This window comes from Mycteria americana, chromosome 16 (assembly GCF_035582795.1).
Source record: "Mycteria americana isolate JAX WOST 10 ecotype Jacksonville Zoo and Gardens chromosome 16, USCA_MyAme_1.0, whole genome shotgun sequence".
NCBI lineage: Eukaryota > Metazoa > Chordata > Aves > Ciconiiformes > Ciconiidae > Mycteria > Mycteria americana.
In genome coordinates this window covers 7,692,150-7,714,976 of record NC_134380.1, presented here as the reverse complement: position 1 = coordinate 7,714,976, position 22,827 = coordinate 7,692,150, and the positions used below count along the sequence as shown (strand labels likewise).

The 22,827-nt window shown below is 37.8% G+C and overlaps 2 protein-coding genes across 3 annotated transcripts in view; one reads left to right on the top strand and one right to left on the bottom strand.

The window, feature by feature from the left end:
* Positions 1-22,827, bottom strand: part of LOC142417888 (nucleoside diphosphate kinase-like) — a 180,616-nt gene that overhangs the window by 49,803 nt on the left and 107,986 nt on the right. The window lies entirely within an intron of this gene.
* The window catches only part of SPAG9 (sperm associated antigen 9), a 68,437-nt gene that overhangs the window by 41,204 nt on the left and 4,406 nt on the right, over positions 1-22,827 (top strand). The window contains exons 9-29 of one of the 2 annotated variants that reach the window (XM_075519183.1): positions 1,599-1,656; positions 2,224-2,376; positions 2,470-2,521; positions 2,958-3,088; positions 4,320-4,376; positions 5,254-5,427; positions 6,125-6,254; positions 6,512-6,604; positions 6,885-7,052; positions 7,835-8,006; positions 9,103-9,330; positions 10,245-10,440; positions 11,281-11,403; positions 11,951-12,031; positions 12,534-12,601; positions 13,868-14,016; positions 15,202-15,373; positions 16,346-16,459; positions 18,225-18,263; positions 19,132-19,308; positions 20,100-20,237. In XM_075519183.1, coding sequence (XP_075375298.1) covers positions 1,599-1,656; positions 2,224-2,376; positions 2,470-2,521; positions 2,958-3,088; positions 4,320-4,376; positions 5,254-5,427; positions 6,125-6,254; positions 6,512-6,604; positions 6,885-7,052; positions 7,835-8,006; positions 9,103-9,330; positions 10,245-10,440; positions 11,281-11,403; positions 11,951-12,031; positions 12,534-12,601; positions 13,868-14,016; positions 15,202-15,373; positions 16,346-16,459; positions 18,225-18,263; positions 19,132-19,308; positions 20,100-20,237 — 2,673 coding nt within the window. The remainder of the gene's footprint in view (positions 1-1,598; positions 1,657-2,223; positions 2,377-2,469; positions 2,522-2,957; positions 3,089-4,319; positions 4,377-5,253; positions 5,428-6,124; positions 6,255-6,511; positions 6,605-6,884; positions 7,053-7,834; positions 8,007-9,102; positions 9,331-10,244; positions 10,441-11,280; positions 11,404-11,950; positions 12,032-12,533; positions 12,602-13,867; positions 14,017-15,201; positions 15,374-16,345; positions 16,460-18,224; positions 18,264-19,131; positions 19,309-20,099; positions 20,238-22,827) is intronic. The other variant, XM_075519184.1, reaches the window with a different exon arrangement.

Genomic DNA, 22,827 nt, shown 5'->3' with positions numbered 1-22,827 from the left:
GCTTCTTTTTTAAAAAAAATTCTTTGAAATCTGTTGCTTCTACAAGTTAGGTGTTCTTGGCTGCTGCTCTCATAAAATACATTCTCTGCATTTTTTCCCTGCTTGGTAACTTTTTTTTTTGCCTTTGCACTCTTGGCTTTCTAGTTTTTGTTCTTGCATTATAAAGGATCCTGAAACCTGTTGGAAGTGATCCTAGGTACTTTTATCTGTGAATACTGAAAACATTTAAAAAGCAATAGCCACTTGAATAAAACCTCTTGATGACTGTAGTGTAGGGGATTTCTCCAGATATTGATAAAGTAACAATGGCTGATCTAAGTTCCTTCACTATTAAGTGTCATTTACTTTTAATCCAAAACCCAGGGAGAGAAATTCCAAAAGAGGGAACTTTGACTTGCATGTCTATTTTTAGATACTTTTTTTTATGGCTATCCAAATATCTTTTAAGTCTTCTGTTACCAAAGTTGTGTAGAAGATTGTGTTCATAGGGTATTTTAAAAGGCCTCCACCATTAAGATAGCTTTTTCATTTGTTGTGTTAATCTTGAATTAGCATAATTTCTGTCATTATCAGTGTGGTAATTATTTTGCTGTGCAAGATGCAAAATAATTACTTTCTGCTTGAAAGTTTATCTTTTTGAAGTCCTGCAAATTATCTTATTTTAGGCATACAAACAATAGGGTGAGAAATTATTTTTCAGAAATTTAAATAATATTGAAATAGTTACATGAAGAGTTGAGTTTGCCTTTTTCCATAGTAGCATATTAATTTGAAACTTTTAGTGAATGGCTTAGTATTTCTTCCACGTACTGTGCTTCTAAATTATTTCACAGAAAATGAGATAGACTTTTATTAAGTTACTGATTTTTATAAGAGGTCTAACCAGTAGAAATGGTTGTGACAAACTTAACTTTTTTAACCTCTGTCTTTCGTATAAATCCTGCTTCTAATCACATTACATTCCACTTCAAATTTTTTGTGATGGCTTTGTTTTAATTCACTCTTACTTCATAAGTCTAAGTATTTTATTGCTCTTCACTCATACTACACCTTACATGAAATGTTTCTTGTTCTTGTTTTTGCTCTACATGGAATGCATGGGCTTTAAAGACCATAATTTCTTTGGTAAGGTATCATTTGCTCTGGGGAAATCTGCAGGGCTTTTGCAACCTGAGCTTTATAATTCAGCATGTCTTGTGTCTGTAACTGATAACTTTTGTTTCTAACATAGTATAAAAGACAGTTGAGCATTTTAAACTTAAAACTTTTTGTGGACTAATACTTCCCCAGTAATGCCATGTTTGGTTTTTAACTTAATGGTACTGTAACCTCTTCAAAATGTATGGAATAGGTGGAGGTAGCACTAGCCTGTGGCTAGCCAAGGTTGCCTTTAGGCTTTAATTGAAGGCAGGTTGGGAAGAAGGTGGAGGGGAAAGCTAATTGTAGAAGGTAGGTCCTGAAACTTCAGATAGCTCACAGTTTCTCTGGCAAGTTTTTCATACTTAAAATTCAGCTCTTTTTAGATAATGGCAAAACATAGGTTTTGTAAAAACATCCATTTTATCTGCTAATTTCATGCGTTTGTTTCCTTTGCAAAGGAATGGGTCGTGAGGTTGAAAACCTTATTTTGGAAAACACTCAGCTGTTGGAGACAAAGTAAGTGAGAATGTGTATGTAAAAAATACTGACCTCTGTTATTTTGTAGTATCTTCATATACAGAAAGTTGAAATTATACAAATGTGCTTTCAGTTCTAAGAGTAGTGGTGGTATAAGTGTTTTGAATTTGTAGGTATATTTGGCTAAATATATACAGCTTAGTTGGTATTATTCTAGAAATTAAGGACCTTAGAAGCAAAAGCTGCTTTTATCCTTGTAAGGTTACAAGAAATGCAGTGCGATGTCCCAATGAGATCAACTCCCTGCCTTTTCTGTTAGAAACACAGCTGTAACTGCAGAAGCTAATCCATTGGAGCACTGTTGAGGAATTCAGCCTCTAAGCAAACTGTTCTGATTTATCAGTACTTTTTTCTAATACAGAGGTGTGAATGTATTTGAGATTTGGGGGGGGGAGAGGGTTTGACCTGTTTTAGAAAGCTGTATCTTTTTACAGCAGCTCTATGTAAGAAATTTGTAGGTCTTAAAATTCAAGAATAAAATCAGGCTGAAGCTAAACTGTGAGACTATAGTCATCCTTGTAATGGTGTATTTAAATGTTTGTGTAGAAATGCACTGAATGTAGTGAAGAATGATTTGATAGCAAAGGTGGATGAATTGACCTGTGAGAAGGATGTACTACAAGGTGAATTAGAGGCTGTAAAACAAGCAAAACAAAAGCTTGAAGAGAAGAACAAGGAACTAGAAGAAGAGCTGAGAAAGTAAGTTTAATTCCATGGTTGTGAAAAAGAAAGGGGAAAACCCCCCTAAACCCTGTGGTATCTAATGGTGGCTATTTTTTATTTTGTATTTAGAGCTCGTGCAGAAGCAGAGGAAGCAAGACAGAAAGCTAAAGAGGATGATGATGTAGGTGTATGTGTGTATGTGTATTTTTGTACGTCTAATCCACAATGGGATGTTAGAAGCTCACGTGTTCAGTGAGCACCACTAACCTATACTGCTTAATAAGTAGTGGTAAACTTCTTCCTCCATGTATAGAAAAGATAGAAGATCTAAAGAGCACAAGTAAACTTAAACTGATCATGTCTAGTTTTCTTTCTTTCCTCTCTGCCCATTATAGTGTGTCACATTCTCTTTAAAGAACTGGTTTTTATTCAGATTATCCTGCATACAAAGGATGGGAGGAGAGGAAGGTAAAATTGCGTTAGTTTTACAAAGCCCCAAATGATTTGGAATCTGGAATTGTGCCCTAAACTGACTCTTATCGGAAGGCAGAGGCTGACTCTGCAAGGCCCTACTGTGCTCCTTTGTTTGTCCTATGTTTGCTTTTTTGTGTGTTCAGAGTGATGTCCCCACCGCTCAGCGGAAGCGTTTTACTCGTGTTGAAATGGCCCGTGTTCTGATGGAAAGAAATCAGTATAAAGAGAGGTTGATGGAGCTTCAGGAAGCTGTCCGATGGACTGAGATGATAAGGTAAAAGGCTCTTCTAAAAATCTTTGATAGAGCTGCTTGGATTTTACAAGCTTTTGATTTTTAGCTGCAGAGTGATCTGGTCAGTAGTTTGAGGCCTTAATTGCCCTTCTGCTTGTCTCCCCACGTGCCCATGAATAAGTTTGTTTTAAAGTTATGTGCATATAACTTCTCATCAAAATGGGTTCTTGGTGAGACCTCAGTGAAGATGTGTTACTTCATATGATGTGAAATAAGCATCCCTTGAAGAAATGTGTGTATTTTGGTAATCATAAATAACATTAATTTGGTGGGCAGGAAAAATTACTGTGTGTATGTGTGCACATACGTTAAAGCAGTGGGCCCAGTTGTCAGCTGAGATGTCAAAACAGGAATAATGTACAGACTTCAGATTGAGTGTAATCCATTTGTAAGGACCTGGATTGTTTGTGGAAAAACTGCCATTTTAAAACTGTGTGAGGTTTGTTAAATATAAGCAGTAAAGCTGGTGATCGGGTCTAATTTGCATCCTGAATATTGAGCTGTCTGGAAGATACGGTTTTAAAAACAAGAGTCTTCTGCCTCAGAGCTCAGCCCGTTCTCGTCGCACCGCCCGAGGTGCCTGTGTCCTGCGGTCGCAGTGTCATTTGGTGCCGCCTGCCGGTCAGGTGTCACGGTGGCATCGAACTTCTCTTGTCCTCCAAACCTGTGAGCCATTTCGACTCCGAGTCTGTGAGAGGAAAAATACATATTGCCAAGCAGACGTGGCTTGCTTTTCTATAGCTATTTTTCCTGTAGGAATCCCCTCCTGTCTCCGTTAATGCATCTATGGCTTCAGGAACGATCACTTTATCATTTATTTACTGATGTGTTGAAGAATAAGAGATTTTAAAAGAAAAGGCAATGGTTAAAATATTAAAAAACAGGAGGCAGAAGAATTTAAAATCACTTGCTGCTTTCCTCTAGCTGTTTCCATTGCAAAGCGTTACACAGATTTCTCTTCTGTCTGAAAAGCACTCACCAGTTGTGTTTGTGATACAAATGAATGTGGATGATGTTTATTATGTAACTCCAGCTCATCTAGTGAGAGTTTCAATATTGTGCTCTGATCAGAAAAGAAGTGGCAATGTGAAGAAACAGGCTTTGATACTTTCGATATGTTATCCTGGTTTTTTAAGCAAGTTACACACTGTTCCATTCCTTTCCTTTTTTTAATTAATGTTTACTCAGTAAACTTGGAATTCATTTCTTGCAGAGCATCAAGAGAAAATCCAGCCATGCAAGAAAAGAAGAGATCAAGCATTTGGCAGTTGTAAGTATTGAAACACAACTCACTGGCAAAAATAAATAAAAGACCCTAACCAATTAGCTGGCACACTTTTGTATGTTAGCTAATTATCTTTTGGCAGATGAAGATGTCTTAACTGTTCTCCTCTTGTTACCTAGCATGCCAGCTCGGTAAGACTGTTCTTGAAGACAAAATGTATCGTAAGCTGCATCACGTAGTGAATGGCTGTGCACTTTGTGAAGTTAAATGCCAAAGTGCTGTAATTTTTTTTTCTAGCTGAATATGCACCAGGACTCTTGTTCTGAACACTTTTGTGGATCCTTTTTTTATGATGAAAAATAGAAACCTGAATAGCTCGTGTGGATTGCATTTATTTCAGCTTCCTTTTCCTGTATGAAATATGGCTTACTGATTGTTAAATTTTCCATTCTAACTTCAAGCTCTTTAAATCTAAAACAGTGTTATTCACAACAAGATATTTGCCAAATAGTCCTTTTGATGTTGTGGTTTGCTGATAGCTATTCTATCTTTTAGCCTAGAAAATGGTGGGGTTTAAGTGCTCTGTGCATGAACTAATATGCTTCATAAAAATGTCTTCCAGGTGTGATGTTCTCATCCTAATTTTGTTGGTTCCCTGTAGGTCTTCATTCAAGATGAAGATCCCATTAAATTTGATAAAGGAATAGGATAATAATTCTTTAAGAATTTTTCTTACTGACATGATCATCTGTGCTTTGAGAGTGGTGCTGTGTATGTGGTGGCTGCTGCTATGTTGGGCTCCAGTTTCTTAGTCTAACCGGCTTGAGCAGGCTAGCATATGCAGTGTTTTGCCTGCATAGTCAAATTTGGATGTATCTTACAAATCTCAACTCTCATCTTTCTTTTTTTTTTCTTCTTCTAGTTTTAGCAGGCTCTTCAGTTCATCTAGCAATACAGCTAAGAAACCAGAACCTCCTGTCAATGTTAAATATAATGCTCCAACCTCGCATATTACTCCATCAGTCAAGAAAAGAAGCAGCACCTTATCTCAATTACCTAGTGACAAATCTAAAGCCTTTGAATTCCTCAGTGAAGAGTAAGTCATTTTGGTTTTATAATACTAGATATGCTCCATCAAGTATTTACTCTCTTAATCCTCTGAGATTAAATAGCATTACTGCTAAGCAAAGTATAATGTTCTCCTGAAGTCAATGTTGATAAAGAAGAAATCAACATAGTGCAGACTGAAATGCACAGCAGTGGATGAGTATTCTGGGTACCTGGTAGTAGTATTCTATTTGGCAAGTATCACTGCCTTTCATAAAAGTGCATTTAGGTACAGGAGGCAGCATGTGGTATGCTTTTATATGCAAGTGTTGTAGCTAAGCAATAACTGTACAGATACTTTCACTTTAAGTCCAATAGAAAAATAGAACAACATGAGTCAGGCTAACAGGGATCTGTAACTTTTTTTTTCCTCCTGTGCTTTTTGGCAATGTATCCTTTTGGTTTACAACTTTTAAAGCTTTTAGTAAAGGTACATAACCCAAGTTAATTTTCTTTAAGGATACTGACAGTTGACTTCCTGGTTTTGCCTGTCTTTCACAGGTCCCTTAGAAATAGCTCACAGGAAACCTGGTGTTCTATAGGTGAGGTGTGAAAAGCTAGTGATCTCTTTGGTAACCCAGTGCTTCCACAGAGATCTTGTCTATTGAGTTTAATAGCAACTCCCATTACACAAAGAATTCTAAAGAGCATAAATAACAGGGTCTTTAATAATTATTCTTCCCTAGAACTGAAGCCAGTTTAGCCTCACGCAGAGAGCAGAAAAGAGAGCAGTATCGCCAAGTGAAAGCACATGTTCAGAAAGAGGATGGTAGAGTGCAAGCATTTGGCTGGAGTCTACCTCAGAAGTACAAACAGGTATCATGCTTACGTTTTCAAATGTAGTGGTAACAACTCCATGTTTAGTGAAATTTGAACAGAGTATAATTTCACAGCTTGTGTTTGAGTGATTCCAGCATTTTTTTGTTGAACTTTTGCAGTTAAAAGAGTCTTTCTAAGGAAAACCACAATGCAAAACTCTTAATCGTGTTTAACAATATCTGATTAACTGATTCCAAAGACTGTAAACCTCTTTTAAAGGGGAAAGCTTTTCTGTTTTTTTTTTTTTTGCCTAGGTGGCAAATGGCGGCCAGGCTGACAATAAGATGAAGAACTTGCCTGTACCTGTTTACCTGAGACCTTTAGATGAGAAGGATACCTCTATGAAGGTAGGATATTTACAGCGATGATACAGAGAATTGGAGACAACCTATAGCTTGAATATTTTTATTTTAGACCCAATTATTTTCTTCTTGAAATAAAGTTGTTTCTTTTTAAAGCATAGGTGAATCAGAATTTAAGCTTCAGTAGAAATGTGTGTGACTCTAATCTTAATGGATTCCTTAAAATGGACTGCAGATATGTAATAATTTTGATATAACTTAGCATATTTAACAATGGTGTGTTTTTAGTTTAACATTTAAGTCAACTATTTATTTTTCTTTCAAGCTGTGGTGTGCTGTAGGGGTAAACCTGTCAGGAGGGAAAACACGAGATGGTGGGTCTGTGGTTGGTGCTAGTGTATTCTACAATGATGTGACTGGTGTAGACGCAGATGGCAACAAGCAGCAAACAGGATCTCAAAGTAGCCTGGATAAACTAGATCAAGAGCTCAAGGTAAGATCACAGGAAGGCATGTTGAATAGTTTATGTAGTTAAACATCTTTACCGTATATCTGTAGATTAATAATATATTTTGTAATCAGGTTTACTGGTAATGAATAGATTTTTCTTGGGTAGTCATCAACCCAAGATAGTTGGGTTATTGAATCCATCTGCAAAAATACTGTGATTCTTTTCTGTGTGCCAGCTCGTTGGCAAATCTGAGGAGCAAATCAATTTTACAGCAAAATGATGCACTGCTTATACCAGTGCTGCCTGCTTTAAAAAACATTTGTGACAGAATTGTTCATGTTCTGACTGCCATTTAAAAAAAGGGGTTTTAGGTGTCTGTGCCATCATTTAAAAATGTGTTAGTCTTCATGTTTTCATGAATAATCAGTGCATGGAATTCATATTAAGGGCATAGAAACAAAGGCTTAATTTTGAAGTGCTTTGGGACATCATATCTGTGGTGATACTGAGTATGGTAGCTGATACGTAAATAGTATTCTTATGTAGCTTTATACTTGTCTAACTGTATAATTGTGCATGTATAATTGTGCAGTATAATTATTTTCTATAGTTTTCTACACAAGTAAGAAATATAAGGGGTTTTTCTATTCCAGATACACAGAGAACAAGTAAATACATGTAATTCTGCAATGGCATTAAAGATATTTAACTTGTATATTTCTGTAGTTGATAATGTAAGAACATACTAGATCAAAGGCAATAGTTCTATTCTTGTCCACCTTCCTGTTGGTGTTCACTTCTGTTCTGCCTTTATTCTCCTTCAGGACCAGCAGAAGGAGCTGAAACATCAGGAAGAATTATCCAGTCTAGTTTGGATCTGTACTAGCACACATTCTGCTACAAAAGTTATCATTATTGATGCTAATCAACCAGGAAATATTCTGGACAGCTTCATTGTTTGCAATTCTCATGTGCTTTGTATTGCTAGTGTACCAGGTAAAGACTTGGGATGTTTTAGCTCCTGCTTTAACTGTATCTTACTCAGATTTTCTTACATAATAAAACACCAAAGATTTGTTAATTAATGTGATAAAATGTTACTGTACCACAGCAATAAAAAGTGTTTAGTTGGAGGGAAAACTATTGCATTTCTACTCTACTGTTCCACTCTTCGGTTGTCTCTTGACCTAAATTAACTCAAAGGTAAAGAGACATTAGTAACCAGGAACAAGTATTTTGTCTGCTGTGTTATAAATTGTGAAATAGTGCCAATGTTTTATGGAACTCTGAACTTCACAAAAGAAAAATATGTTGGCTTTTTAGACCTCTTCAGCTTCTTGAAGATAAGTAGCAAGTCTTGGAGCTTCCTGTAGAGGGAATCCTTGTTACATTGAGAGTGTATGTGGAGAGTATACTGAGGGAAGTTTAATAGGAAGATATTATGATTCTGGAGAAGAAATAATTGTGCTTTTGGGTTTCTTGGCTCACACTTATAGAAGTCTCGCACTAGTTCCAGTGAAGTAGTTTTGTTTAATAAGCTCAGAAGAAATCTCGTTCCAGTGAAGTCTGAGGTTTTGCTCCATTGAAACTATGTATAACTTGTAAAATCAAACCAGCATAAAATATAGTAAAATACGATGAAAATTTCAAGAAACCAAGAATAATATTTTAAGTAGTAAAAGTATTTGAGAGGGTCGTATGAAAGGAAAGCAGCTTTTCTTCCAGAACAAAGGATCTATTGCAGTTAAAGATGTAGATAAGGTATCCCTGCATATATGCACTGTTATGAAATCTTATTTTCATGGAAAATTTATTTGAAGTAGAAATAAACTAGTTGGAAAACTCTGCAGATTGAAATATAGCGTCTGACGTTCAGATGTGCAGCATGCGTAGGTACTGCTTTTGCTTTTTGAGCTTTGTGACAGCATCTTTAACGTCTGCTGATAATGTTAAAAAAAGCTTGTAGACAGGTACCTGCACATTAAATCTCAATTGCTGGAGAGTTCATTCAGTTTGAAAGCTTAGTTTGTTATTAGATAGAAAAGTGACTCCCCTTTTTGCCCACAAGAAACATGTGAGTTTAATCTTTCAGGGGCAAGGGAAACAGACTATCCTGCAGGAGAAGAAGGGTCTCAAGAAGCAGATCCCAGTCAAGTGGACAAGTCATCTCTGTGTGGAAGTATGACTAGCAACAGCTCTGCAGAAACCGATAGCTTGCTAGGAGGAATAACAGTGGTTGGCTGTACTGCAGAGGGTATCACAGGAGCACCTGTAACTCATGATGTAAATGGTGGCTCACCAATGACAGATAAACAGTCAGGTATGAAAATCTTAAAAGTATTGCAGGGATGGCCAAACACCATTAGGTGTAACTGAGAAATGAATGCTACAAGTATTTAATGTAATAGCTTGTCTGTAAGCAGTGATAACATAAAACAAGTACTCTGTGCGAAATGGGCTATAAGTCTGACATATTTGCACTGTATAATTGTAGCTGAAAACTTTGTGGAGGTGATATTAAACGGGTATAGACAATTGCATCTTTCAAGTATTTTTGAGAGAACTCTATCTTGTCTATGATCTGAAGAGAGCTTTTAATTTATTCAGTATTTGAAATGCAGACCTTGCTGACAGATGCTGGAGAGAACGTGGATATATGCCTTAAATCTTGTGAAGTCTTAATAGAGATTTAAGTGAAGCTGTTTACTTTATAGGCATTCTTAATATTTTTTGTCATATACCCTTCAGAGCTGTATGGTGATATGATTGTTAATGGATATGTGGTTACTGGACTTGAACATCGTTTATTTTCATATGGCATATAATACTGTTGCCATAACTGTGGTTTTTAATTGATTGGATTTCACTGCTATTCTAGTTAATCAATGAAAGGGCAATCTGTGCCATCAGTCACTGGGTTGATACTTAAAGTGCATTTGACACTTGTTGATACACAAACTTTAGTAGGTTGCACTGTTTCTGATTGGTTTTTTGTTTGGTTGGTTTTTTTTTTTTTAGATGACATGTAAATTGTTTTTTTTGTTTGGTTTTTTTTTTTTAGATGACATGTAAATTGTTTTTTTTGTTTGGTTTTTTTTTTTTAGATGACATGTAAAATCTGGATTGTGACTGGTTATTACAGCTATTCACTTAAGCTTGAAGTATCAAGTTCTGGCTGTTTTAAACAATTGAGAATTCTCTTGCAGTTAAGTTTTTCAAATTTTTTGTTCATAGATATTGCAACTGAAAGTAATTCAGTGGATGAGAACATTCCAACAGCAGAGGAGGCAACAGAAGCAACAGAAGTCAATGCAGGGACAGGAGAAGACACAGCTGATATTGCACAAACTGGAGTCTACACAGAGCATGTCTTTACAGATCCTCTGGGAGTGCAGAATACAACAGAGGCGTCTCCAGTGTACCAGCCTAGGTACGTAGTCCTCATACCTCTTAAAACGTGTTTAAAAAGAAAAACATAATGTTTGCAGGAAAACAGCATGAGGGCAAAACAACTACTTTTTTTTTCTTAAGTATGTTGAGGTTTATATAAGTAGTCTTGGTACAAGACACTCTATGCTTTGCTTGCATGAAAGGGTTACCTATGTACAAAGAGTCTTTTGTCTGTGAACTCATATCCCTTGAGTACAGACACCTCCAGAACGGAGCAGTGAGTGTCTACCAGATTGAGACTAAGTCCTCTCACAAACTTAATGTGAATGGCACTGATCTAGAGATGCCTGTTTAAATTCCTTGTTTTGATGTCGAAATAAATAAGAAATATACTCCTTTCTTCCAATCAACTCGTTGTTCAAATGTATGTTTCTTTTCTCAGAATAGTCAATTTGTGAGTAGTTACAGGAGTGGAGAAGCAGCTTGAAAGTAATCAGTATTTCAAATCTTCAGGAATCTTCACTCTCCACATACAGGCGCAAAAAGTATCATACAGCTTTTTTTATAAGTGTTTCTCTTAACATGTGCCTCTGTTGCGACTCTCTTCGGCCGTTCCCCAGAGATATCAGCAATACTGACAGGCTTGAATGGAACTTAAATTTCCTTGTACAAGTAAATGGCCACTTGAAGAAATTCATTGTTATTGAGGTTTTCATCTCTATTGTTGTACTTTCATGCAGTTACTGGTTTTTTTTAAACACCTTATGTACTTCAAAAGCCAGTGTAGAAACTAGCAACAATGAAGTAAATACCTAGATTATAATCTCAGTAATCCGTGCACTTTATTCAATGTGTTTTAACTGTGGTTTTTTTTTTTTAGTACTGAGTCAGAGTTATATAAAGACATTGCAGTTTTACCAAATGAGCAAGATCTAGTGAGAGAAGAAGCACAGAAAATGAGTAGCCTTTTGCCGACAATGTGGCTTGGAGCACAGAATGGATGGTAAGAAATGCTAATCTTGTTAAATTTATTTGGAAAAATTATTTTAAACTTGCTTCTTGTGCCTACAGGCCTGATAACTGTCTCAAGTCAAGATTAAGTGCAAGAAGACCTCAAGAGAGCCTAAATTTTGTACGCTTTGCTACATTTAGGCATTATAGAAATCAAAGAAAGTATTGTAGGTGATTAGCAAGCTCTTTTTGGCGGATAATACTTTTATCTGAAGAAAAGTTTTTGGTTATTTTTTTTAATAGTCAAATTGTTATGGTCTGATAATTCCATAACTTTCAATATTTTATTATGCTGGAAAAATATATTACTCTTTTACTGCAGATGAATCTGCAAAGGAGTTGGTAATATTTTAGGCCTCTGAAACTATTCTGCCTGCTCATGTAGTTCTTTTTTTCAGTCTATACATAGTTTTCAGTGGAAGATGAAAACTTATTTTCCCTTTGATTGTGGATTTCAATTATAGGAGTTTTGCTTGGGTTTTTTCCTGTCTGGTAGACCTTTCCTAGTGCTTTTAATGCCTCCTGATTTGTCTTTGCAGCCTGTATGTTCATTCGTCAGTGGCCCAGTGGAGGAAATGTGTTCATGCCATTAAACTTAAAGATTCTATTCTCAGTATTGTGTAAGTCCTGAAAGAATGTCATGTAAATCATAATGAACTTTTGTTAAAATACTTGCAAAGTAGTTTTATATCTCCTCCTCAGATATTGGGAATGTCAGTTGCCATAAATGCATGCATATTCTTTGAGGGGCAGTGGAAAACATTTGGGGAGCAAGGAAAATAAAAGGAATCTTGTATCTGTTGGAAATACTATAGCTCAAATGATGAGCTGTAGCTGTATACTTGGTATTCTTGGTAGCTGTATACTCAAGACAGTTTATAGGTTACCATCTTTGTTTTCTTCAGGCATTGTAGCTAGATACATTTTAAGCTTTCTGAACTGGATTTTGACGCCTTGTTACTGTCCCTTCTCTTGAGAGATATTGTAGAAATCAAAACACTAGGGCTAACATGAATATAAAAAGTATGCTGAAATATAAAATGTTTATACCTTACTTTACACTTGCAGCTTGAGAAATGCAGTCTAACAGGGTATATTCTTGTGCCTCCTTTTTTTTCCCAGACATGTAAAAGGAATAGTATTAGTTGCACTAGCTGATGGAACACTAGCAATATTTCACCGAGGAGTTGGTAAGCATTCTATTAGATCTTGAAACCAGTGAAATTGTAACAGTATTTAGGAAAGAAACATGCCATTTATAAATACTGTTTTGAAAATGTATTCACCGGTGGCCTTTTTACACATTGTCTTGAGAAATCTTTCTAGTGTTTCAGTTGCAGTTTCAACAGTTTCAAGTACCGCTTTCGCACTGTCCCAGTGCATTCCTGGAATTTTTTCTTACTCTAAGAAGGAGGAGAATGGGATATATCTGAGCTAAATAGCAAAAAGCCAGTTGATAAAGTCCGCTTTGATCATCATCTGTTTTGCTTTTTCATCATGCTCAATAGTCATGTCTTCTGTTTTGTTATTAGTGTAAATAATTGTCTGTGGCCAAGTCCTTCAATGAGAATTTTGTAAGCATCCTTTCAGAATTTCTGCCCAAACCACTCCTGGATGAGCTCCATTCTTCAGCTTCCAGAACAAGGACCTGGAGGGGAAGGTCCTAGTATGAGTAACTGGAACTTACCTGTTGGCTTGTTTCCACAGACTCCCTATTCATTTGTTCTTTTCCTTGTGGAGTTTAAATCTCTGTGCTCAGTGTTTAGAAGAATTAAAGAGGTTGCACAGCACTAATGCAGATATTGGGGAAGATGCATCTGAGATGAAGTTGTTATGGTTTTAGTGTTTTGTTTTTTTTGGGTTTGGTTGTTTTTTTTTTAAACTCAAACTCTAGTGGCTTACAATCCTTAAGGATCTCAAGTAACTGTCAGTGATGATCTGTGGCTTAGCTCAGCCTACAGAAGAATTTTACTTGGTGTTGAATGACCAAATTTAGTATGCTTTTAGTAGATTTCGGGTGCCTTTCTGAAGATCTTGCAGCATATTTAAAAAAAGTCTTGATGCACTGGCCAATGTTTCTATGTTCAGTCAAGCAGCAAGTGCCTAGCGCTGTGTGGGTAGCTGCTTGTTGTAATGTATACTAACGCCTATCCAAGTAAAGCATTTAGCACTAGGTAACTTACTGTTTTTAAAAATGTTTTGATGTGTTTTGAACATGAGTCACTGTACAACCTTATTATATTAAAAACAAAGTAGCATTTGGAATGTTGGTAGTTCGTATAACTAGTTGTTGGTTTTTTAATGAGGAGCTTAGCCATAAATTTGTATTGACTTATCCAGATTATTACAGTGCTTTCAAAAAATTAGACTGTTAAGCTATTTGCCTGTACTTCTAAATGTTTTTTAAATTCATAGGAACCTATGTTTTGTTTTTTCTTTTCCTTCTATTTTTGAAGATGGTCAGTGGGATTTGACAAACTATCACCTCTTAGACCTGGGCCGGCCACATCATTCAATAAGATGTATGACGGTGGTACACGACAAAGTCTGGTGTGGCTACAGGAACAAAATCTATGTTGTTCAACCAAAGGCCATGAAAATAGAGGCAAGTTAAAATGGTGTTTAAAATAATTAAGTGTTATGTTTTAATGCCATCTCATGCTATAGCTCAAACTCCAGTTATTTGTTCATCAGTACAGAAACAAGCAAGCAAACAAATTTGTCTTGGGAAATACTATTACATTTTCTTAAGATGTTTTCATTGCTTTGGAACATTTTAAGCCATGATGAGACAGTTCTCATTTATTGAAACCAATTTGGGGGGGATTTAGTTCTCTACTTCTAGCTGGCCAGGAACTGGAATGTGTCCTTGTGCAGAGCTTGTAAGGCTAGCTCCCAGCTTATTCTCTACATGCATGCCTCGTTCTCCACCCACCTGTAACCTTCTCTATAATCTGTCATTGCATACTTTAGAGGTTTGGCAAGTGTTAATCTTGAATGTACTCGCCCTCCAGTTACACGCCTTATATAAACAAACTATTCTATAAGCTGTTTTTTCTGCAGTGTTGTATGTATACCTGACATCTCTAAAGTGGCTACTTTAGTAACAGTACAGAAAGTGTACTTAAGTGTACTAAAGTGTACTTTACTAAAGTACAGAAAGTGGCTAAGGTTTCTGAAAGCCATTAGCAGTGTTAATACTTCAGCTTCTGCTAATTGGCCTGAGACACGGGCCAGACCTTTTGAGGGTGACTGCTCTGAAAATATCAAGCGCCCAATTAATATTCTGTTTTTGTGAAGAAGACTATATATATGGGAAAACTGAAATGAAGGAATTCATACAACAGTGAAATAGTTTTGCTGGTGGATAGTCTGCATTTTGCATGAGTGGGTTTGTATGCAAGAGCAAGGCTTGACAGAACTAGGAAGAAAAACACTTTTTGGGCATCTTGTGCTGTGACAGGAGGACCTCATACCAAAAAGGCTCCAGGTTAAATGGAGATGGAAGCCAGAGCAGGCTGGGATATGATATGTAAATGAAGACGCAGTAGGAAACTATAGCTTTGAGATCACACTCCAGGGAAGGGGATCGGCATTTTTATTATTACTTTACCAGCATCGTATGGTAATTGTAACTAAGCTAAACACTGTATCTGCTAGTGATCTTGCAAATCAGAGGGTCATAGATGACTTAAGAAAATTGCCAGTATTGACAGTGTAAGAGTAACAAAGAAGTCTTTCTTACTCTTTCCTTTGGTTCATCTTCTAATTTAAAATCAATCTTTCGCAGAAGTCATTTGATGCACACCCAAGAAGAGAAAGCCAAGTGAGACAGCTAGCATGGGTGGGTGATGGGGTATGGGTGTCTATCCGTTTGGACTCCACTCTGCGTCTCTATCATGCGCACACGTATCAGCATCTACAAGATGTGGACATTGAACCTTATGTAAGCAAAATGCTAGGTAAGTTGATAAGAAAAGCTGTTGTATTCTTACACCTCTTGCTGTCTGGAGCTTTTTTTTCCTGTTATGGATTAGGCAATTCTCACTGCAAACTAGGGGGAAGGGTGGGTGGAAGGCTAGTCAAATCCTGTTTGTGAAAACTTGAATCTGAAAGTAGAAGCCTAAGTCAGTCTGTAAAGCATTATGAGGATGATGGGTCTTCTGATACAGTCTGATCCTACCTGATGTCTAAGGTGTCCCTAAAAAGTCAGAACTAATGAGGAAAATGATAGTTGGGTTGGGCAGGCATCAACAGAGACACTAAAATCTTTCTCTTTTTTTACTGTACTGATGCCTTTTTTTTTTAAATCTAAGAGTGGGAAGAATCCATTACTTGCCTGGAAAAATTGCCTCTTTTTCAAGAAAATACAAATGCAAAATAACAGATTTTTATTGCTATTGAAGCTAATAAGCTTTCTAATTTTTTCATTAATGTTTATGTAAGAGCAGTTTGACCACCTACATAACACAACAAATACAGGTAATTGGGCCATGGGAAATCCTTCACAAGTAACTACTCTGCCATTGTGCTTAGCTGGTCAGCCTTCTTCCACTCCCCTCGTAGTGCTAATGGATGAGAAACCATTATCTTACATCTGTAAACTCACCTTTTTTGTTTGTTTGAAAAGCTGCCCTGGTGCTGTAAGACCCCAAAGATTTTATTGTGCAGCATTATGGAGGCGTTATACCTTTTGTGCTTTCTCACAGTTAATGTTAGTCTCTTTCTGTATAGGTTCACAATGTAATTAACAGAGTGTTTTAGCCTTTTAGGTTATCTTTACAACTGACATGTACTCCTCTACCTTGTTTCTGGTTGAAGTGGGAGGGAATTACTTGTCTGCGTGGTTTGGGAGTTGGAGTTAAGATTCTCTGTTATGGAACTAAAATTATTCTTGCTCATAATTTTTGATGAAAAGCATCTTTTGTTTTTAGGTACTGGTAAACTGGGATTCTCATTTGTGAGAATCACAGCTCTTATGGTGTCTTGTAATCGTTTATGGGTAGGAACAGGAAATGGTGTCATCATCTCCATTCCATTAACAGAAAGTAAGTAAAATATAAATGAATAGCATTGTGCAATATGCTGTAGACACAAAAAGAATATTAAATGCCATTCAGATGCTTGCTAATGGATAGAAAGCTTTACTGTCAGGTCTGAATCTTTCAGGTTTGTAACAGATGGGCCTGTGTGATGTTTAGCACCTAATCTGTGTGCATGGTTACAATTACTCTGAGCAAAAAAGCACATCTCAAATCTCCTGTACTTCAATTTGAGCAGAGTTGCTGTGGCTTGAATGAAAGAGACACTTTGAAGCTTTAGAGGTGTTATGAGCATTAGCAGCATTTATAGAAGTTTATTGCTTGTAAGAGATGGCTTTAGTCTTCTAATTAATGTTATTTTTGATTGCTCTATGATCAGCAAAGTAGATTTTGTTTGATGTGAGCAAGTTGGTATTGTTGCTAATACAATTTGATTTGCTTTTGTTCCGGAGAATTCGTCACAAAGCTGGTATAAAGGACTGGAACAGCAGTAGTACCGACTGCTTTATAAGACATGTTTGAAGTTACAGGAGTTGTAAACACATTCTACAAATAGGGCACTAACTTCTAGGTAAAATTCCAATAATGCAAATCCAGGTATCTGCTTAATAACAGATCCCAAACTCTTGTCGTAGGCTGAAACTACTTGGGGGTGGGAGGGGAAGCATTCAGACGTGGGCAGTTGAACCTTGGGAGAAGGGAACAGTCCAGTTCAAGGGCAAAACAAATCTTAAATAGGTAAAGTTTGGGAAGAATCTGTGTGTAACTTGATTGCGTTTAGAACAACAACAACAAAAAAACCCCCCAACACTTGTGCCTGAGACTAATGTTAAAACACATGGACAGAAGTTTCAGAAAATAAAATACAGAACTTTGATAGTCCTAATTGTACTGTTGTTATATAGAATGTACAGGCTGACAGGTGAAACTTTAGGGTAATTTAATAGTAAAAACTCTTCATGTTGTATCTGCTTTGTTGAACAGCATATACATGCATCGTTTCTCATACTGTTCCATTACATTGTCCATCCATTCAGTAAATGTCTCTTTTTGCATTGCATGAATGTACTAAGGAAGGACAGACTTCCGATCATGAATTTGAAATAGTTTAAATCATGCTTTCAAAAATTATATCTCTTAATTTGCATCAAGCTTTATTTAATGTTTCCAGAGGAGTTTGTTTTAAAACAGTAGTGAACTTGAAAAAAATCCCTATTAAAGCTATTCAGTTTAATTTCAGTTTTGTTAGTTGTTCATGAATCAGAACAACCATTTGTGGGTAGCCTGATAGTGGGTTTGAGAACCCTTGTTACAAATATTCATGGTTTTCAAAAACAGTCGCATCCTTGCATAAGCAATTGCATATCTCAATTCCCTGGGTCTCAATAGTAGGGCATCTTCCAGATCTGCAGATGACGTTTTGAAAGAGCACTTGAAAACATGAGTTGTTATATATTATTTTGGTAGCCTCCTACCAAGGAAAGAGAGAAAGGGGAAAGGTCGCTAATCAATAATAAACTTTATAGTGATAAAGCACGTGAAAGTGGCAGTGCTTTTGTTGTCCATTTTGTACTGAAACTTTTATAACAAGATGCTGTTCTTTGTGACTTTTTATTGAATCTTCTGTAATTAGATATTTACTGGTTTTAGGAGCTAAAATTTTAAGCTCTACCTTATCAAAAACCAAAATACAAGAGTGGTGGGTTCTCATTAATCCTTCTCCTCTACTGTCATACCTATCCATTTCCCCTTTCCTCCTTTCTCACTTTAGCTGTAATCCTCCACCAGGGACGTTTACTGGGGCTGAGGGGTAAGTGCAGATCCTGAACAAAAATCTGTTTTCAGGCTTCTAATAGCCACTTCGAGGCTGTTTCCCACTCCTTATAGATTTACCCTTTGTATGTTCCTAAATGTTTTTCCACTTGCAGTTACTGCATTGCAGCAGTTTTATGTTTGCTAAATGGCCACCAATCTGCTCAGCAGTTTAGTATATCATCCTGTGTTGCAGCTGAACTTTCATACAGACTTTGTTTTTCTTCCAGCCAATGTGATACCATACCTTATAACTTTGTCATTAATCCACATCATTTACTGTCTTGTTAAAAATCACTGTTTCTTTCACTCCTTTGATAGTCTTTGGAATGGAGATGGCTTGTATGTCTAGCATGAGTACTTCTCTGTTTTAATGGATTTTAAAACTTCTCAGTAAAAACTAGATGTAGAATTATAATAGGGTAGCTCCTTCATGCCCACAGGTGGCTATTTTTAGAGAATTTTTGCTGGCAAGGGGATACCCTATGATTAGTTGGAATGAAACTGTCTTTAATTATATGTTTAAGTACATTGAATTTGCTTATACTGAAACACATTAGAGGTATTTATTTTCTATGAAAGATAGAGTCCTTTCACAAATTATTTTTTTTCCAAAAGTAGGGTATTAAAATCTGGTGTTTATGCTAGACTAATAAGAATCCTGCTCCATTTTCTGATGTACTTAAAATAACGAAGCATGCGATCTTTTTTCTTTCCAGCTCTGTCTTGAATTGGCATTGCTGCCCTCCTGTTTCATTTTTATCTAAGTTGGCTTTAGCTTTTAGATGGTACCATAAGGTTTCTTAACAAATAACCATTTCTGTAATTTGTATTTTCAAGTAGAAAACACTTCTCCTCTTTTACAGCTAATAAAGCAGCAGCAGGCTCCGGAAACCGTCCGGGGAGCGTAATACGTGTATATGGTGATGAAAACAGCGACAAAGTGACTCCAGGAACATTCATACCATATTGTTCAATGGCACACGCGCAGCTTTGCTTCCACGGGCACCGTGATGCTGTTAAATTCTTTGTCGCAGTACCTGGTGAGGTTTTATTACTATTCTTCAAATGAAGTTTCTTTTTTGTCCTCATTTCCTTAATTAAACATAGTGTTTAGGTAAAGATAGCAAGTGTATGAAATTGTACATTCAGAAACAATTTATTATATTTTATTTACAAGGCTTATCTGATTCCTAAGTGCAGTATTGTTTAATGGGAGGAAAAGGGATTGGTCACAAAGAAAAGTGCTTTGCTTCCGTCTGGGAAAAAGGTACTGTGGTGAGTACTCACCTATGAAGAAGGCAGTCAACTGCTAATTGATGTAAGGTCCAGTTTAAGAGTCTGACATCCTGCAGGAAGCATGAGCTACTAAGGGAGAAGCCCCCAAAGAAAAGAGTCTCAGTTGAAAAAGCTAAGAGTTTCCTAGAAGCTGCAGTACTGGTTGCGTACTCTCTCGAGTGCTTGTATGCACCTCGTGTGCTGGAAGTAATGACAGAAGTTTGCTTAATGGGCTGACATGCGCTGAATCATTTCAGTTATGTGTCTGAAAGTCTTTAAGTCTGTTTCAATGTCATTCTCTAGATCTGCATGCCTGTGCTGTGAAATCTATCAAGAGGCATTTAATTCTCCGATTTCCATTGAACTGACCTGAACAGATTCATCTCTTTAGAGAGATGAAATCAGAGCAAAGCTAGCTTTCTGTCCCTCCCTGAAGAGACACTAGAATCCAAAGTTAAGTGTATCATTAGGCATTAAGTATGTCATCCAATGACCAAATACAGGTGGTATTATTCTGTGAGATGTGGCATAAAAATGTATTCTGTTTTTAATCCAGGTCAGGTTGTTTGCCCACAGAGTAGTGGTGGAACAGAGCTAACGGCTGATAAACCAGCCCAAGAGTCCTTCAACCAGAGTCCCTTAAAGTCGATGTTGGTGATAAGTGGTGGAGAAGGATATATTGACTTCAGAATGGGTAAGAAAATTGAGCTTAAAATCAGTTGTAACTTCTTCATACTGAAAGGTCATTAACCATATGATAACTTCTGTTGTGATTGCAGAGTGCATTTGTGTGGTCAGTCAGTATATAGTCTTTAAGCAAATGTGAGGATAGAAGTATCTTTATTCTCACACACCTCTTCAGCTGCTTCTCCCAATAAATCATGACCTCTGAGATGACTGTGTAAAAAGGTTTATTTGAAACTCTGCTTTGGAGTCATGTACCACCTTACCGTTTATGCTTTCAGTCTTACTTTGACAGGTTAGTCTTCTATTTCAAACTGCTGGAAAACATGTACTTAGTTACTTAAATATGCAGACAGACTATAAAAAAGTCATGTATTACATGAAGAACACTCAAACTAAAATTTACTAATTTTTGAGTGAAAAGAGAAAAAGTAGTTCACTTTTTTTTTTGCATGCCCTTCATATTTTGATCACTGCTTTTCCTGTATAGCACTTTTGCATGACCTAGCCCATAAAAGATTCCTTGTGTAAACTTTTTTTTTTAATTGAGGCTTTTGGGGAAATATAACAAAATGAGTGGTTGTGGTTCTATGCTTAGAATCTGCAGCTGGAGACCTTGACAAAAAGTGCGTAAAAGAGTCACAACTCCCAGACCTGGTTTTGACTTCTTGCCTAAATCTGACTATAGTGTTTTTTCAAAAACAAACAAACAACAAAAAAACCCACAAAAACCACTACAAAGAAAAACCCATGAAGGCCAGCCCAAATTCTGTCATCCCACTAGTCAATGAAAAACAAGTTCCTGCTGGTAACCCCAGTGGAGTTACGCGGGAGGCAGGAATTGAGGCAATTCTGTGCCGCGCTGTAGTGAGTGTTAAAAACTCTGCACTTATACCAAGCAAGCTGGTATAGCCACATACCAAATGTGCATTTTGCTGTCCTTGTGGCATGATGCAAAGCCATGAACTTAAGCGTCAGTACTGTAGCTGCATTAGCTCAGCTATTACCATGTTAGTCATGGCAGTCGGGTGAATTTCCTGGTGACTGGAAAAGGGAAACATTGCACTCATCTTTAAAAAGGGTAGAAAGGAGGACCCTGGGAACTACTGACCTGTCAGCCTCACCTCTGTGCCTGGGAAGAACATGGAACAGATCCTCCTAGAACCTATGCTAAGACACATGTAAGTGATTTGAGACAGCCAGCGTGGCTTCACCAAGGGCAAGTGCTGCCTGACCAATCTAACGGCCTTCTATGATGGAGTGACTACATCAGTGGACAAGAGAAGAGCTATGGATGTCATCTGTCTGGACTTCTGTAAGGCCTTTGACACGGTCCCCCACAATGTCCTTCTCTCTAAATTGGAGAGATACGGATTTGATGGGTGGACTGCTCAGTGCATGAGGAATTGGTTGGATGGTCGCATCCAGAGGGTAGCAGTCAAACGGCTCAATGTCCAGATGGAGATCAGTGACGAGTGCTGTCCCTCAGGGGTCCGGACTGGGACCAGTGCTGTTCAATATGTTCATCAATGACACTGACAGTGGGATCGAGTGTACCGTCAGCAAGTTTGCAGATGACACCAAGCCGAGTGGTGCAGTTGACACGCCTGAAGGACGGGACGTCATCCAGAGGGACCTGGGCAAGCTGGAGAAGTGGGCCTGTGTGAACCTCATGAGGCTCAACAAGGCCAAGCGCAGGGTCCTACACCTGGGTCAGGGCAACCCCTGGTATCAGTAGAGGCTGGGGGATGAAGGGATTGAGAGCAGCCCTGAGAAGAAGGACTTGGGGGTACTGGTGGATGAAAAGCTGGACATGAGCCGACAATGTGTGCTCATAGCCCAGAAGGCCAACCTTATCCTGGGCCGCATCAAAAGAAGCGCAGCCAGCAGGTCGAGGGAGGTGATTCTGCCCCTCTACTCTGCTCTGGTGAGACCTCACCTGGAGTACTGCGTCCAGCTCTGGAGCCCTCAGCGCAAGAAGGACATGGAGCTGTTGGAGCGGGTCCAGAGGAGGGCCATGAAAATGATCCGAGGGCTGGAGCACCTCTCCTATGAGGACAGGCTGAGAGTTGGGGTTGTTCAGCCTGGAGAAGAGAAGGCTGTGGGGAGACCTTCTAGCAGCCTTGCAGTACCTAAAGGAGGCCTACAGGAAAGACAGGACAGACTTTTTAGCAAGGCCTGTTGTGACAGGACAAGGGGTAATGGTTTCGGACTAAATGAGGGTAGGCTTTGACTAGATAAAAGGAAGAAATTTTTTATGATGAGGGTGGTGAAACACTGGCACAGGTTGCCCAGAGAGGTGGTAGATGCCCCATCCCTGGAAACATTCAAGGTCAGGTTGGACAGGGCTCTGAGCGACCTGATCTAGTTGAAAGTGTCCCTGCTTATTGCAGGGGGGTTGGACTAGATGACCTTTAAAGGTCCCTTCCAACCCAAAGCATTCTAGGATTCTATGATTAGTGCAGCAGACTGGTTCAAGAGCAAGTTCAGGCTATTCTGTGTTTAGATTCCTCAGACCTCCGAAGTAGTCTAACCAGAAAACCAGCCAAACTGTGACTTGAAACCTTCCTGAAGTTGTAGGTCAGTTCCCATTTCATCTG